Here is an 18,018-nt window from a genome sequence, read left to right as displayed (position 1 = left end):
ATAAAAAACAAGATACTTCTGAGAGCACTTAAAGGAGGGTGACATGACAAAATTCTATTTCAGGAAGACCTCATTTACCTCTGTCACTGTGTTCTGATCGTGCTAATAATAAACATCTTCAATACAGAATTATGGTTAATAAAATATTTTCATTTACTGTGGGATGGTAACGGAAGTCCAAAATCTCTTATCTGAAAGCCTTAAGGCCAGCCATATTTCCGAACTCAGATTTTTAATGGTATTTAGAAAGGTGAATACAATGCACATAGCATATCACCTCTGCCTGGGTCCAGGACAGCACTTGTTGCCAAACATGTTAATATTTTGTGCAGCAAAACATATACATATTCCCATAAAGGGGGATAAATGAAGAGTCCAGATAGTCTTATGTTGCTTCAGGTCAGGTTTTCCACCAAATGAATTAGCAGAAATAACTTGGTTTTGAGAGCTTTTTCATTTTAGAATTACACATACAGGATTATAGATTAGAAACGCTTTGGTCTAGGCCCTTGTCAAAACCGGTGTTTGGATCAGTGTTAATGCTACTCTAAGTGCAAGCCAGGGTCTCAGGAAGAAGAAAAAAGAGCAAAGGACATATTAAAAATAAAAGGTTTTTAGCAACATCTGTCGAACAACAACAAATGGTAATAAAGATCTTACAAAGATCTTTAGATTAGCACAGTGGCCAGGAACTCAAATACAGTTCCCTAAAAGCCACTACTGAGGATTTTGTAGCTTTACCTACTAGAGCATTAGTCCCTTTTAGCTAATCCTTCTTCTTTCACTTTAAAAGCAAAAACCAGAAGTCCTCCCCCCGCCCCCCGTGGGAGTGGGTAAATAAAGTGCACATTAAGGCTAGATATATCACATGTACTTCCAATTAAACAATGTAATTAAGATGTGCTAAAGATTTTTTAATGTAATTTTATAAGCACACTGTTTCCCTTAATTCCCTATCTTCCTGTTTTTGTCTGTTGTAGTTTTTACAGCAGGGTCAAGTCTAGAACAATGCTGCCCAAGAGAAATATTTAAGCCCCAAATGTGTCACGTGTGTAATTTTAAATTTTCTAGTAGCCAGATTTTGAAAAGGAAAAAGGAACACGTAAAATTAATTTTAATACTGTATATACTGTATTTTATCTAATCCAATATAACCAAAATATTTTTATTTCAACATGCAATCAATACTTAAAAATTTATTGAGACTTTTATGTTTGTTTTCATACTAGGCCTTCTTAGTATGTATTTTACATTTCAAGCATCTCTAGTTAGAGTAGCCACTTTGAGTGCTCCACAGCTATGTGTGGTCACTGGCTACATAATGGACTGTGTAGGATTAGAATTTCATGGCGGTGACTATACAGCCTACAACAAAATTAACGTACTCCTTTAGATTACATCTCTGTCCCCTCTCACACCTGCTGTGACAAGGCTGCCCTCTATACCCTTCAGGCTCAGTAAAGCCACAAAAACAATTAAGTGTCTTCCATTTGGTCTTTCCTCCCTCTTCAGCTATACTATACTTAATTCTAATATGGGTTAAAATTATTTTTAAAAAATTATTTCCGATGGGAAAAAATTAATAATGCTTTTTTTCAGTCTTTATCACATTTGAAAGTTTAAATTTCAACACTAGCTGAGACTTATAAGAACAAGGACAAAGGCTTGATTCTTTCATTTCTTTTAGGTTATCCCAACATTACAACCACAGTTATATTAATAGATAATCCATACCTGCCATCTCCTTGGCTCTCCCACTAAGAGAATATTCTAGATTGACCATGTACTAATAATAATGGTTAAAGCTGATGGTTCGTGAGAATCTTTATTCTGCTTTACTGTATGTCTGAAATTTTTCATAATTAAAAAAAAGGGGGGAGGAAAGATAAGGTGCAAGTCCAAGGGCACCTGAATAATAATAATAATAGCTGTCATTAACAAATGCTGTTATCATTTTTGTTGTTATGATGTGGAAAGCAATTATAACAATCCTCTGAAGAGATTAAGGGATCAACAACTTAAAAAATCTGATTGTGAGACTTTACATCTAAGGAACCATATAAATCCCTTTATACAGAGTCCAGTGATTCCTTTCTGAACTCTTATTTCCTCCCATTACTTTTGTAGTGGTGACACTTCTATTAGAAAATGGCTTTTTCCCTAAATATTTCTTTTACCAGCCACACAATCTCTACTGGGCAGAAGCAACACAGTGAAAAAGAACATGCTGCTTTGTCTCAAAGAAAAGCACTATTACATCTCTCATACCCAACAAGTAACAGTTTTGGACAGGTTACTAGGTTTGTAAATATGGTTTTAAGCCCCTTATGTTTAAAATAACAACACAAATCCTGGTTAAAGCTTGCTTGTACATTCTGAACCCAGAACAAATGAACCATTTTAAGTGATTCCAAAAGATTACCCTTATGCTTTAAAAGTTGAGCCAACACTAATTAAATCTTCTGGCAGCTTTTGAGGGTGTGCTTCGCTGTATTACCTCAGAGTGGTTTAATTAGTTAAACTGAAATTGGGCTTCTGTCACTTCTAAAATCTACCTCCAAATCTGAACCAGAGTCTCCAGTGGTTTCAACTGCTTCAACCACATTGTGGTAGGGATTTAACTATTCTGAGGCATTCCCAAATATTACAAACCACACTGAGAATATAGGCTACAACAGGAAACAGATGTGGGTTAACCAGAATATCTCCACAGAAAGGAGGTAATAGCAAACCTTCTATAGATATCACATTTGGTTTTTTGAGCAGTTTCATCAGCTTATTAAATGTCAAGACAGGATTACCCATGAAATTTAGGTATGCAGCCAGGCTACTACTAAAGTTGTTGCTATGCAACTTCACTTGACTAGACACATTCCAGAAAGAGATGACAACAGGACAACCAGGCACCTATCATAAAATGAGCTAGAGTGGGAATACTATGACATCCAAATTATGCTCACAATGAACCATTCCTCTCTAATGTTCCAGCCAATATCCAAAACAAATAGTGAATTAATATTTATATATAAAGAGACAATAGATCTCATTGGAGGCTGACTGATAATAGGGTATAAAAATATAATTTCACAGAAATGGTAAAATGGAATATACATCCATGGAAAGAACAACTCAATCATGCAGGATCTCACTGGGGTGACAAGTAAAGAGAAACGCTTTGGAACTGGCAGGGGAAGTAAAGAGATACCATGCACCTGTGTAAAAGAGCATAAGGGCAATCACAGTCCTGCATTTACAGCCTTTTAACCTAGTTCAAGTAAATACAAGAGATTTTTAATGTGAAAAGAGAAATATCATAGTTTCATTGGGTAGTTTTATTTTTTCAAGGAGTCATGCTTACAGCATTAAACAACTGCAGTTAACTACTATGCTCTTTTACAGATAGAGCTAAGAATTGCTGTGACCAAAGCTTTCTAAAACCAAAATTACTCAGGAAAACTAGAAAATTAACATATTTTCAGTTCAAGGCATCATAATGATAAATACAACACCACCTTGTTCAATTATACTCAACTGCTTCATGAGACACTTGAGAGTGCCACTGTCCTAGGGCCTTCAAAAAACTCTAATGCAGGAAACATGTTAACAAGGGAAAACTGCTCTCTTCCTTTCTCTTCAAGCACAACTAAAGTAAAGTCTATTTGGAGTCTGAGTAGAAATAATAATCAACACCTTATTATTGAAAGGCAAAGTACTTCAGTACCAGTGAGTATGCCTTATGTTCAGGTATTGGTTTTATTTACTTTCATTTTTTAAAGTTTTTTTTTTTTTTTAAGTAATCTCTCCACCCAATGTGGGGCTCGATCTCACGACCCTGATCCAGCCAGGCAGCCCCCAGATATTGATTTTTAAATACTATTTTTCAGGAGTGCCTGGGTGGCTCATATGGTTGAGCATCTGCCTTTGGTTCAGGTCATGATCTCCAGGTCCTGGGATCAAGCCCCTCATTGGGCTCCCTGCTCAGCGGGGAGTCCGCTTCTCGCTCTCCCTCTGCTTCTCCCCCTCTGCTTGTGCTCTCTCTTTAAGGGATAAATAAAATCTTAAAAAAAAAAAATACTATTCTTCATTAAACAGAACTATGGCTCCTTAGAGTAATAGTTAATTCCAGGGCTAACGCAAGATAAATGTAAGATAAAGCTGAATATATTGTTGTTCCAGAAAGTGCTTTAAAATAATGGAGGTTCCTTGAAATACAGAATCACCACATGATCCAGCAATCCCACTTCTGGGTATATATCTAAAAGAACTGAAAACGGGATCTGAAAGAGATATTTATTTGCACATCCATGTTCACTGCAGCATTATTCATAATAGCCAAAAGGTGGAACCAACCTAAATATCCACTGATGGATGAATGGATAAAGAAAATTCAGCCTTTAAGAAGAGAGTCTTGTTATATGCTACAAAATGGAGGAACTATGAGGATTTCACGCTAAGTGAAATAACCCAGCAACAAAAAGATAATACTGTATGATTCCACTTTAGGTATCTAAAGAAGTCAAAATCTTAGAAACAAAGTAAAATGGTGGTCACCTGGGCAGGGAGAAAAAGGAAGTTGTCTGACAGAATTTCAGTTTTGCAAGATGAAAAAGTCATAGAGATTTTATTGCACAACAACATGCATATAATTAACACTACTCTCTGCTTAAAAATGGTTATGATGGTAGATTTTGTCATGTGTTTTTTTTAACCACAATTAAAAAAAAGAGATGGAGCCTCGTGAAAAGGTCACAGGAATCAAGTTGAATGGGCTACTAATGCCAATTCTGGGACAATTTTTGCAACAATAATAATGGAATATAACCTTATAATATTCTACAATTTTACAGAATAAATACCCATGGTTCCATATTAATATACATATAAAAAACTGAATAGAAGAGAGTGAACAGCTCTTCCTTACAGGAAAATTCCAATTAATAAATATAATAAGCATAATGGAAATCATATCAATGTTAATTTCCTGGTGTTGATAACTGTTCTGTAAGTATGTAAAATGAAACTGGCTGAGAGATCTATTGCAAATTTTTTGTAAGTCTGAAATTATCTCAAATGAATAGTCTAAAAAAAGAGGCAACATAGCACAACACCGAAAGTACTGTATTAGGAATCAGGAAATTGGAATTCATCTTTTTTTTTCCTAAATAGAAAGTTTTATGACCTTAGGCAAATAAAAGAAACAAACTAAGCAAAAAGTGACAAAGAATGCTGAATTTTAGGAAGAGAAACCTAGGGCAGAAGGAACTAATGTTTCTGTGAGCATGATATCTAGAAACCATAGCTAATTTTATGAGAACTAAAACCAGTTTTTTTAATGCAAAAACAGTTTTGAAAACCCATGAAACATTGTTTACTTACTATCTTGAGACTAATGAAATCTATTATGGCATAGGAGGGTTTTTTTCATATTTTAAGAATAACACTGTAGCTAAAACATAAAAGCAATATTACAAATCTCAACCAAATAAAAAAGCCAAGGCATTTAGTCAACCGAAAATCAAAAATAAATGAACAAAAACAAAAAACTCTGAATAGGGGTGATATTAATTGCATAAAGCCTCTAATTTCATTCCTACTCAGAAACTCTAGAAGCCTGGAAAATTTCAGAAGCTCATAATTATAAATGAAATACTAAACAAATACCAGTCTACTGAAAATCTCACTGCAACCAAAGGAATTCTAATCCTTCTCTAAGATTTAGTTATTTCAAATCAAATCTAACAAAAAAAATTATAGTACAATGAATGAACAGTTTGGGAAATCTGTGTGTTCAACAAAAAAAATCAGAGAACCTGCATTGTAATATTCTTAGAAGGTCTAAATTTTTAAATTGTAAACTACACTTAAAGTGCAAAAAAAATGGAGAAGCCTTTCTTCATTATGGGTAACTTCAGGAATAACTATTACACAGAATCTTCATATAGCTGGTGATAATTTTAAATTTAAGTAGGAAGTTAAAAATACTTGTCACTTTTAACTGCTCAGTGTTTTGCAAAGTCCCTCCCAAGAAGTCCCAAAATTGTGGTCCTTGCAATTGTTTGACTGCCTACCCTTTCCAAACTCTCTAAAAACAGTAAATCTCTATGACCCCTGTAAAAGTATAATAGTTTCCCACCTATAGAGAAATAACCTCCTGAAAAATAATGTTTTACATGAACTCCTTTAGTAAAAACATTTACATGCTTGGCTAATTTCAAACAACAGCTTTAAACATTTATTTAAACCTCCCAAGCATGTTAATAATGGAATAGCTTGTATATAGGTCAATACAAAATATAAACAAGTATTACAAGAAGTTGCTTTCAGTAAAATTGAGTTACTGAAGATTTTGAACCCCCAAAAGGCAAGTTTTCTTTAGTTAATAGGGATTCAATGCACCATAGGTAAGGAAAAATTTAAAGAAAATATTCATGTCATCTGAATATAAGTTTCCTTTAAGCAACTCTCCCAAGGCAAATGTATTATCTGTTCTTAATCTAAAATAACGCAGTTAGTACAAAAAAACACCAGCAAATGTTATAACGGGAAGAAACCTAAACATCATCTGGTTTAAATGATCTTACTGGTCAAAATACAAAGACCAGATTATTATGTGAATTATCTAAGGTCACTCAGTTAAATGGAAAAATCAAACAAGAATTAAGGTCAGGGTCTACTATTACAAAATTTTTCTATAAAGATCTAGAGATTACCACTCATAACAACTAAATACCGTTACCAACTGTAAAGAAGCTAACTTCTCTTCCTAAGAAAGCAGGACATTAAAATCAGCACTCTTTTACTTGAGTACAAAAACCAAAGGAACCTAAAAAGGAAGTTTGAAGCTAAAAATATCTCCACATACATTATATGGTTTTATACTAAAACACGAGAAGGGTAACAACAGAACATTTTTACATGATCCAAGAGCAAGTTCAAACTTGGTCACTAAAATAACATGACTGAGATTTTTCTAATTTACATAGATAAAACTATACTAACTCCTAAGTGAGGCAAAGCATCTTGTTTGGTGAGGCTCTAAGGGTTTGTTGTGGCATTTCAGGAAAGCATGATTATACTCATCATCAAGCAAGTTTCTCTCATTATATATGTGCAATAATTTTTTTAGAGCCAGACAAAGTAGAGTGGATAATGAGACAACAGGGCATATAATTAGATGATGTACTGCTTTGGCTGCTGTAGATTATAACAAGTTAAATAATGTTGCTTGAATTGTACATCAAAAGATAACTTTCAAATAGGAATTCAAAAATATGTTATAAAATACACCCTAAACAGATGCAAGATGATATAAAAGGATAGCACCATGCTTATAACTCAATGAATATAAGCCCCTAATCCAGGTATTCTGTTGAGCTGAGGAATCTAATGATGGTGTTTATCAATATTCTTCAGTTACAATATGCCAGGAACAAATAAGGAAAAATATATATTCACATACACATACACATTCACATACAACACATATAGTGTTGTAAAGTAGTAGAAAGGGGCAAAGATGCAGGTATTTAGGCTCATTATCTTGAATATTTCTCTAAAACTGAAAAAAAAAATCAATTTTAAGGAGCATTGAATGTTATAAACTGGTAAAGATTCAAAAGGAAGTACCTGTTGGTACCTGTCATATAATCAAAAGAGCTTTATCTCAACAGCAGATGATTATATTATTATAATTTCTTAAGGAAGAATTAATCTTAGAAAGAAATGATTAAGAAAAACCATAAATGGGCCCTTGTGTACTTTAACAGACTTTCACAATACACAGGCTAAAGATGCCAGACAAAGAAATTACAAAGAAATATGAATACTTGGAAAACAAATTAGGATATTGACAAAACAGAGGAAGTTGTCATGAGGGGAAAATGTAGTCCTACAATTACAGGCTTAGAATATGAACTAGATCATTCACCAATTGTCAAGTTTTCAGCACACATCCTACACAATAATACCCTCTTTATTCAAAATTTCTTTGTACTTAAGGCTCTAATAATCTCTGTTTCCCAAAGTTGTGTCAGGTATAATTAAATGTGGACAAAAACTACCTGTGGACATTATATTCTCCAAAGCAGGGAAATTTATAGTAAGAGAGTAAAAACAAATCTACATCCCCTTAAAGTAGGTAAGAAATCTTTTTTTATCTATAACTAGTAGGTGTTGTTGTGTTTGTCAGAAGCTCAGAAATGAAAGAAGGAAAAATGAAATAAAAAGCATATAATAAAAAAATAAATTGAGAAATATTTGACAATGTCATTTTCAATAAAACCAGTGATTCAAAACACAGTCATTAATTTTGTCAATCAGGTAAGTTGTATATAATGAGAAAAGTATCCTCAAAACAAAACAAAAAATAACCCAAGCTGATGTAACATTCTTAACTTTATATAATGGCAAGAAAATGCTTTAAACTTATAAATTATCATTGATAATTTATAAGTCTTTGCTACTGAAAAGCAGTATTGCATGCCCTCAGTGCAACAGATGTTTTTGGCAGTAAAACCTGACCAAGAAAAATACAAATGTTGTTAAGACACAATGTGCTTCTGCCTACTGTAGGGTCTTATAAAATAGAAATAAAGGATTATTTGATGATTGTCCTATCAGAAAAACAGAAATGTTCCTTTCTGCTAATGCTTTAGGATTATATAAGGAAGCCCCAGAACACTATAGTAATACTCGGGTTGGCCTGGGGGTGGGGAGTGGGGGGGAGCTCTGTGCAGACAAATAAATAAGAAGCTTGTTTGTAAAAGGTGATGAAATTATTTTAGCATAATGAATAAGAAGCATAAACAAGTACCAGCATGTACCTTTTATATAACACCTACAGATAAGTGGTCACTATCATCTGACAAGTAGGAAAATCAGATATATCCTAACAGACACATTCTCTTTTTTTAAGATTTATCTATTTATTTTAGAAAGAGAGAGTGTGAGCATAGGGCGAGAGGGAAAGAGAGTCCCAAGCAGACTCCTTGCTCAGCATGGAGCCCGACATGGGGCTCGATCCCACGACCCTGAGACCACAACCCAAGCCAAAATCAAGAATAGGACGCCCAACCAACTGTGCTACCCAGGCGCCCCTAAACACATCCTTATATTAACGTGCCAGCCAATATTATGACTATCTTTTAAAAAACGTGGCATCATTAGCAACCCTGTGTCCCATCCCTCTTTGCAGAAGCTGGTTATAAACTTAGATAAACCTATTTGTTCTTTCTGCAACTCTGCACAATAAAAACCAAATCTGAAACCTGCAGCTCTCCAATATATCCAGCATCTGGTTATATCACCATATTACCACTTACAGAAAAGGGAGTGAGAACCTGATCTAAGGAATCTCCACTGATGGCACAGATAGCATGAACATTCTGAGCTCTTCCCATAAGACCCAGTCAAAACAAAGAGTTTCCTATGCCTTACAATTGCTACATAAAAATTTACCAAATCACAATCTTTTCTTTTCAAATGTACTATAAAAACATATAGGGCAGTTTGATCCCAAGTGAACTCAAAGTCTTCCAGAAGAGAACAGGGCTATACAACTATTATTTAATATTTTCTTAGACTCCCAGGAAAAAGCAACTTTCATTCTTGGACATGACAAAAAGCTGGGAAGCTTTCTTTTTTTTTTAAACTGTAGTTGATACACAATGTTACATTAGTTTCAGGTGACTGGACAAGTCCACTGGAAGATTTCTTAAGAGGATAGACTGGAAGGGAGCATGTCATCACCTAGACCAGGGTAAGATCAGTAGAGTTAGGATCACCTGCTACATAACAGAAGGCTAGCAAATAATCTCTTTAGAAAAAGAAGCATTTAAAAAATTATATATTTTTCCAAAAATTTTCAAGTTCACTATATTCAACCTACTATCAAGTAAAGTGAGATGAAAAGCTGGTTGTGGTAGTTGCTCCTATAATCACCATTAGTCTCAGAAAGAGAAACTAACAGTTTATGCAAGATTAATTTAGATGAAGAGCTGTACTCCTTCCTTAATAAGCCGTATACCAAAAATTTTACACATCATCATAAATTAAGAAGAGAATAAATAACAATACCTGCTCTCTTTACTTCTCAGATGTGTCTATGAAAAGAAAATGACAAAAGCACTGATGCTCAATTAGAGAAACTTCATCAGAATCTCCAGGGGAAAGAACAAGAGGAGGTCTTTGTATGTATAATCTGGTGGAGGTAGATGTACCACTAACCCCAAATAATCTGTCAAAAAGAGGACAGAGAGCAAACCTGGAAGAGGAGAAATAGATGTGAAAGGCAGGCTTTAAGGATGCTGGTACCACTCAAGGAAGAAAAGAAGGAAATGAGGGAGGAAGTGACACCACTGCATACACATGTATATAGCTCAAGAACACAGAACAGCCAGAATGAATGCTAATTTTAAGATCTACTGTACTTACTGCAAACCAAGAAAATAAATCCTGTTTAATCAATATTATATGTTGTTATATGATGTGATTCATTCTTATTCTCATTGTCACTCAGAACCTCCAAAAGTTCTCGCTCGTCTACCTAAATCCCTCCTAAACAATTTGTGATTTTGAATAAAAATCTGTATCTAAAGTACTGAAAGTGACCTGAAGTGTGAAAAATAAAGACATGAAAAATTCCCAGTAAGAAACAAATGTCTCATTTACAATCTAATCAGTCACAGTAAGTTTTAAAAGATACCAAATATAGAATTTTAAAAATCCCTACAAAATAATAAATCAAGTGTTCTTTGCTTATGTACAAACATTCTCGTAGGACACATGAGCTTTAAACTGTTTTTCTAAGAGTAGTAATACTATACTCTCACGTATGGTCCAAAGCTGGTCAACAATACACATTTGTGAACTGCTCGGAAATGGGTGTGCAATTTGTACTTAGGCTGACCCAAGCAGGAAGCTAATAGCCTGTCTAAAAAAAAAAATGAACCCATAACTTTGGTTTCATGAGCACTGCACTCTAAGCTGTTAAAGATTCAAATACTAACTTGGATTTAAGGGGGAGGGGGGCAGTGAACACTAAGAGGGAGGAAATTTGTATAGACAAGTCTACGCAAAATTTTCTATTAATGCAAACCAGCTGCACGAATAAGAAATACAGTTTTCAGTATTTGAGCCTTATGGAACACTAATGGGTTTTTCTATTCCAAGTTTCCATTCTGAGAAGACCCTTTAATTCATTATTCCCCCAGAGTCCCTGGCACTCCTAAGAACTACCTTTCTAAAATAATGGCTCTGGAGCAAAAATTATGCATCTGTTAGGAGATATGTGCTGTGGCTCTGAAGAGCCATTCCAAGCCATTCCTTATATGACAAGTCATGCATCCCCAAAGAAATACTGTGAAAGAAAGTACGTGAGCCATAAGTATGTGATCCATAAGACCTATAGCACAGCTTAACTCAAAGTTGTGAAGGTTAGAGCTCATATTCAACATCTAGATATATGCCATCTACAAAGCACTGTGATAAACCACTGATTTATTGTGATTCACCACTGGTTGTTTCCACCATAACTCTATTCTGATTGCTACAACTTAATTCTACCATATGGTAAATATTTTCCCCCAAGCTTTGATGAATTAATCTTTCTCCTACAAAGCTCATAAATCAATTTAAAAACTGTTTGCATGTAACCACCTTAATACTGAATATATGCCACCACCTGCCTCCAACACCAGTGACAACAAAAGTTATACATGCACATATGAGCTTTGTTCTCCTGACAGAACGACCAGCTCTGCCAGTATAATATTTGATTTGTACAGAAACTGTCTCTAGGAAATTCATACAGTGGCTTTATCCATAATGAGGAAAATCACTCACATAAGCTTTTAGGACTGGAAATAGAGGAATATCCATTTCTCATGCCAATATAGCTCAGAAATCTTAGAGGTTTCAGTGGAAGAGAATACATAATCCCTAGCATCCTGAAAGTTGAATAAAATTTCCGTACAAGATACCTCTGGCAACCCAGACAGGAGGCAAAAATATCTGCATCAATTAACATCAACTTAAAAACCATTATAAAACTGGTTTTAAAAGGAAAAAGCAAGAACCAACCTCAATTTTGTCTGTTTTGGCATCTCCCCAGTATATTTTGCCTTCATCATAATCCAAGGCTAAACCATTTGGCCAACCAAGAGAAGTGTTAACCAACACTACTCGGTCGGAACCATCCAGAGCTGCTCGCTCAATTTTCGGGATTTCTCCCCAGTCAGTCCAATACATGTACCTACAGAAGTATACAGAAAATGAGCTAAAAACAGACAATAAACTGTAACCTTCAGATACTCTAAAGGTCCACCCCTCACATGACACTGGTATCAGTTAACACCATAGAAGGGAAAAAAACAGGACTTAAACATACTCAAAATTCATGTTTAAGACATAACAGCAGTATATACATGCTTGTAGGAAATTTTCAGATCAGTGTTTTCTAGAACTGATCATAAAAATGCCTTCCAATAATGAGATTCCACTTTTAGTTATGTTTCTTCAAAATATTTTGTGCTCCTTCCCACTAACAGTCATCTCTTTTTCTTTTTTTCTAAACTTTTTATTTATTTAAGTAATCTCTACACCTAACATGGGGCTTGAACTCATGACCCCAAGATCAAAAGTTACATGCTTTTCTGACTGAGCCAGCCAGACACCCCAGTCATCTTTTTTTCTTGCTGGCTTGTCATCTCTGACACAAAAAGGCTACCCCAGTAGTAATATTCAGATGACAAACTGAATTCCCAAAATAACTCTTTCTGTAGTGCTAAGTAACTGCTGTGGTTCCTGGGAGTTTAAGTGGCTCCAAGCATTGATATACACTGAAGTGTAATAATTTGTCACTATGTTCACCCTTAGAATGAATCTCATAGTAACAAATAACATTGGTGAGTATACAGAAAGCTGTGTTCTTCCCCAAACTGTGGTCAGAGTGTTATGACCCAAAAAAAATTCAAGTCATTCACATAACTTGGGATATAAAAAGTAAGATATATCCTTTACCATATCATTCTAGAAGTACCAAAAATGGGATGAAATTAAATCTTCTAGGGGAAGAGAAAGAGTTCTGAAAATAATTTCTTTCCACATTTTTCATGGTCATGATGCAACCTCAGCAAAATCTGTAGCCAACACCCAAAGTCAGCAAGTATTGACTTAATTTAGAAAAATATTCAAAACAGTCAAGGAAAAAAATTAGCAATTCTTTAACTTGAGATTTTATTCCAATCACTATGTTCTAAAAATGAACAGCCACTGATGAGCTGTTTACTGAAAACCAACACCTACTTCATATTGTTTTTGTCAATGTTTTTAGGAACCTGTAGAAAACAGAAACACCAGGCAAAATTTTCTATCAGCAGAGCTTCTTACCCAACCATGGGATCTAACACAATAGCCCGGGGTTCCTCCAAGTCCTCTGAAATCAAGATCTTCCTCATGGTCCCATTGAGCCTTGTCACTTCTATCCGATCAGTGCCAGTGTCTGTCCAGTAAAGATTTCGGGCAACCCAGTCAACAGCAATGCCATCAGGATGCGCAATTTGAGCGGTGACCACAAACTGACTGCCAGATCCATCTATGAATGAGCGGCGTATGGCCCTCACTTCATCATCAGTCCAGTAGATATAGCCTTCCACAGGATCATAATCTATGGCAATGGCATGACGGATGTCTTCCAACTGTAAAACAATGTCTGTGAAATCTGGTGTATCCAAAGAAATGCGTCTCAAGTCTGTCCTTCGTGCTAAAAGCAGTAATTCAGTGGCACCTAGAACAATAACGTGAGATAAATGAAGAAAAAATTCAAAACCACAGGCAAAATTTAGTCACTCTAAATAAAGAATGCAGAATTTCTTCAAGAATTGAAAAGTAAAGGAGTATAAAAGGATACTCAGGGTCCATTTAGGGTGAAAATGGAAAGTAACATAGTGAACCAGGAACAGCTTGACTATGAGGTCAAGCTCTATAATGGCTCAGCTCTCCAAATCAAGTTTTGATTCCTTCTCTGGTTCATCTGTTATATAGCCCCTGAAATTAATAACAGCTACTTAAAGGTATAATGAAGAATGACTACGTAATGACTAAGAAGTTGAGTAGCTGAGTATTAAAGGAAGGAGACATAGGATATAGGTCCTTTGTTTGAGAAGTATGTTTACAAAGGTAAATGAATCCAAGACAAAGATCTTTTGTGTTTGATGAGAATGTTCTAAAATTGGATTGTGATGGTTTCACAACAGTAAATTAGTTAAAAACCACTGAATTGTACACTTGAAATGACTGAAATTTATAACATGTAAATTTTATTTCAGTTAGGCTGTCTTAAAGAGAACTATAGGGCAATGCTGGACATAATTAATGACACAGAGAGCTATGGTGAAGGAAAAAGCAGCAGCAAAGAGAGGGAATCAGATAAATGTAACATACTGGTGAAGAGTAAGAGTTGTAGATCTGACAGAACTGTTGGATTCAAGTTCCTATACAAACTTAGGCAAAACTTCATCTCTCTAAACCTAGTTTCTTCATTTATATCTCACAGGGCTGCTGTGAGGATTAAATAAGATCCACGTAAAATTCAGGAATGTACTGAACATATAAGTATTTGATAAATACTAGCTAATATATTATTACTATCATTAGAAAAGAAACACTTTCAAGTTTTTATTTCACTGAGTTTTAAATCAGATTCATTTATGAAATGTTTTTAACTCAAAGTAGTATTCAATAAAAACACAGCTGAGAATGAGGACATTAAGCTCAATCTTTTTGTTTTGATTTTTTAACGTTCAAGAACCAGTAAAATCATCTAACTATAAAAGACAGTAAGCAAGCTGACATCTGAAAGAGTGAAAAAAGATTCCCAAAGAAGTGTCTAAAAGAAAATACTGACATTTAGCTTCACATCAATCTAGAATTATAGCTGAAAAAACTGAGAAGAGGAGTAAAGCTCTCAACAACAGCTTTTTGACTTAAGGACTAATTATAAATGAACTCAATCTTAGAGAAAATACAGCCCTAAATGCCATAGCAGGCAACAAGCAGGACTAACTTTGTACCATTCACTGCCTCTGCTAACTACCAAAAGAAGCCAGCCCCAAAACTCTGCAAACAAAGAAGTTATAGAAAGTGAAGCTGTTAATTTGAGCAAGGTGATCAAAACAGAATAGTTAACTTGAAGCTACTACATGTAAAATGTACTCTAAAATTCAAAATACTAGTTAAACATGTACATTTGCCCTGCTGTGAGTGAGTAGACAAACCACTATTGCTAAAATAAATCCTCTGTTTTCAAGTCAGGCTACATTTTTAAACAAAAAAGCAACATTACAAAAACCTTTTGTTTTAAATTGAAACCAAATTATTGTTTGCCATGGAAACCATCTGACAAGAGTCAGCCAGCTTCACCTTTGACTATGAGGATAATTTATCAATGCCAAGTCATGACAAATAACCTGTACACCAGCTCAATTCCATCTCTCTGACTCCCTGACCCCTTTACCAGGAACTCCCTAACCCACTCTGAAATAAAGGCTTCTGCTTTTCAGAGTTAGATAAAGAAGCCACTGCTAAATGTAACAATTTTTTTCCAGGTCTTGCTGGTGACTAGAAAACCAGACAGTGATTGGTCTGGTTGAAGAATGAAGAATAATATTCTCATTAAGAAGAAAAAGAGAAGAACTGGTGTTCTCCCAAACCAGAAGTCCCTTGAAATGTCCTAAATCAACATATTTCTCCAATATGCCCTCTTTCTATAGGGAATTAAGAGAGTAAGGAGAAGAGGCAGTGGTTAAGTACAGAATGAGGTTGCTTTAAAAACAGAATATGGAATTTTTTTTCTTCTTCTGAAAGCACTTCTCTGTTGTTAAAAAGCAATTAAAAATATCATTCAATAATTTTTTAGGAATATACCAACCTGATGATATGTCATTATAGTTGAAAGTTTAGTAAACAGTATTTCCTTGCACAGAGGTCCTTTATTTACAAATGCTACCAACTGTTAAAAATATATTCTTTAAGAAAAGTAATACTCATTTTCACAAGAATCAATTGTGGTATCAATGACTGACATTTCATAAAAAAAGAAATAGCACCTAATTTTTTTCAAAAACAGCATGTTAAAGATTTAGTTAAAATGCTAAACTTATAAAACAGTATTAAAGAGATGCCCTAAAACACAAAACACCCCTGTTATAGAACTGATTGTGAAGACAAAGATTAAGCAACAGTCTCCCCAACACTGTAACCTACAGAGCTTATTATAGAGAAAACAAAATAAATCATAAAGAATTCCAGTTGCTATCTGAAATATGTCCTTCTTGGAGACCATCTTCTTACCATCTTTGCAGGTTTTTCCATTCTCCAGGAGTTTGACCCCAGTTGGACAAGCACACTGATAAAAAGGCTTGACTGGAGACATCAAACACAAGTGGGAACAACCACCATTATCAATTCCACATGGATTTGTAGCTGTCAAATATAAATCACACTGATTAATACCAATGATTATGGATGCCCTCCCTCACTCTAGGTACACAAAGGTTAACAACCATAACATGAGCAACTGCGATAAACCAAATTACTACCAAATGTCATCCAGGTGCTTGACTACCAAACCATTTGCAAGGAAGAGAATTAATCAGTGACAACTGACTTAGCATTTTGTACCCAAAGAGGAATACACAAGAAATAAAGGAGACCCCTGCCCTAAAAGAGCTTACAATCTAGTCAGTATGCCAAAATTAACAAACTAGAAAATACAAAACAATGAAACCAAGTGCTATCTTGCACATGATAGACCATCAATAAGTATAGAGTCAAATGGAAAGTAAATCACTAAGGATTAAAGAAGAAAACTTTCAGGGAGGACATAGGACATGAAAGGACCTCTGAAGGATAGGAAAGACTGACAGGAGGACATTTCAAATGTGGTAAAACTGTATAAATAAAAGCTTTGAGGCTGTACATTGGGAGAGATAATAAGGCAAATAGTCTAACTAGATATTAAGGTTTCTGTTGACTAATAAGAGCTAAAGCTAAGTGAGCACAGAGAATGGGAACAAATTGTGGTGGAGGGCACTGAAAGCCAAGAAAAGTAATTAGAATGTTGAAAAATCCACTTTGGAAAGATTAACATGGAAAAGATATACATAATAGATTAAAATGAGAAGCAGAGATTAATTAGCACTTTTGTCAAAACTATGGAAAGGGATGGATTTAAATAATAATATTCATAAAAAATCAACATAAGATGGAGACCAACAAAATATGAAAGATAAAGCAATGATAACTGCAAATTTTGAAACTAGTAAAATATAAAGGATCAACAGTGCCATTAAACAAAAACAAAAAACAAACAGGGAAATTCCTAAGGGCTAAACATGAAAATAAAAAATTCATACAATACTTTTACAAAAGGGCAACACATACATTTAAAAACATTTTTATGGACTCATGATCATCAGATTCCAATATAATATGTTCATTATTTAACTACCTCCCCCTAAATGGATAGAGCTAATACAAAGCAATGCAGAATCCAAATCCTTTATTTTTGGCTATGGAATACAATCTGAAATATACTTAGACACATGCCAGACATTTATTTATATACAAGTGCCAAACACTTAACATTCTCATATTCCTTTTAAACCTAATTCTACTCCTCTCTTACAAGAAATTGTTGCCAGCAGCCGAAGCCCAAGTCACTGCAAAGGTTGACCAAAAATAGAAGCAAAACTAAGAAAAAGGGACGTGGGGGCCGGGGGGAGTGTGCACAGAAAAAGCAGGTATTTTATTAGGCAACCTAAGGTACTTAAATTCACCAGTTAGATTCACAGAGGTTTCTATTTAAGAAAAGTGCTTGTTTGTTTTTAAAAACACATTAGAGAGAAATAATATAAAGAAGAAATGCATTTGTGTATAAGCTTAGCTATCTCAATTTCTTATTTTATTTCTCTCTTCTCAGACACCATAACCCCAGACCCAAACAAAGGGCTGAGGTGGTCA

General features: G+C 34.7%; 1 protein-coding gene across 2 annotated transcripts in view; it reads right to left on the bottom strand.

Moving 5' to 3' along the window:
- Positions 1-18,018, bottom strand: part of LRP6 (LDL receptor related protein 6) — a 166,627-nt gene that overhangs the window by 58,941 nt on the left and 89,668 nt on the right. For both annotated transcript variants that reach the window (XM_025879866.2, XM_073877956.1), the window contains exons 5-7: positions 16,348-16,479; positions 13,387-13,783; positions 12,079-12,250 (exon numbers count right to left, since the gene is read on the bottom strand). In XM_025879866.2, coding sequence (XP_025735651.1) covers positions 12,079-12,250; positions 13,387-13,783; positions 16,348-16,479 — 701 coding nt within the window. The remainder of the gene's footprint in view (positions 1-12,078; positions 12,251-13,386; positions 13,784-16,347; positions 16,480-18,018) is intronic.

This window comes from Callorhinus ursinus, unplaced genomic scaffold, assembly GCF_003265705.2.
Source record: "Callorhinus ursinus isolate GAN/ISIS: 27379988/994484 unplaced genomic scaffold, GSC_fseal_2.0 scaffold27, whole genome shotgun sequence".
Classification (NCBI taxonomy): domain Eukaryota; kingdom Metazoa; phylum Chordata; class Mammalia; order Carnivora; family Otariidae; genus Callorhinus; species Callorhinus ursinus.
This window is presented reverse-complemented; position numbering and strand designations above follow the sequence as displayed.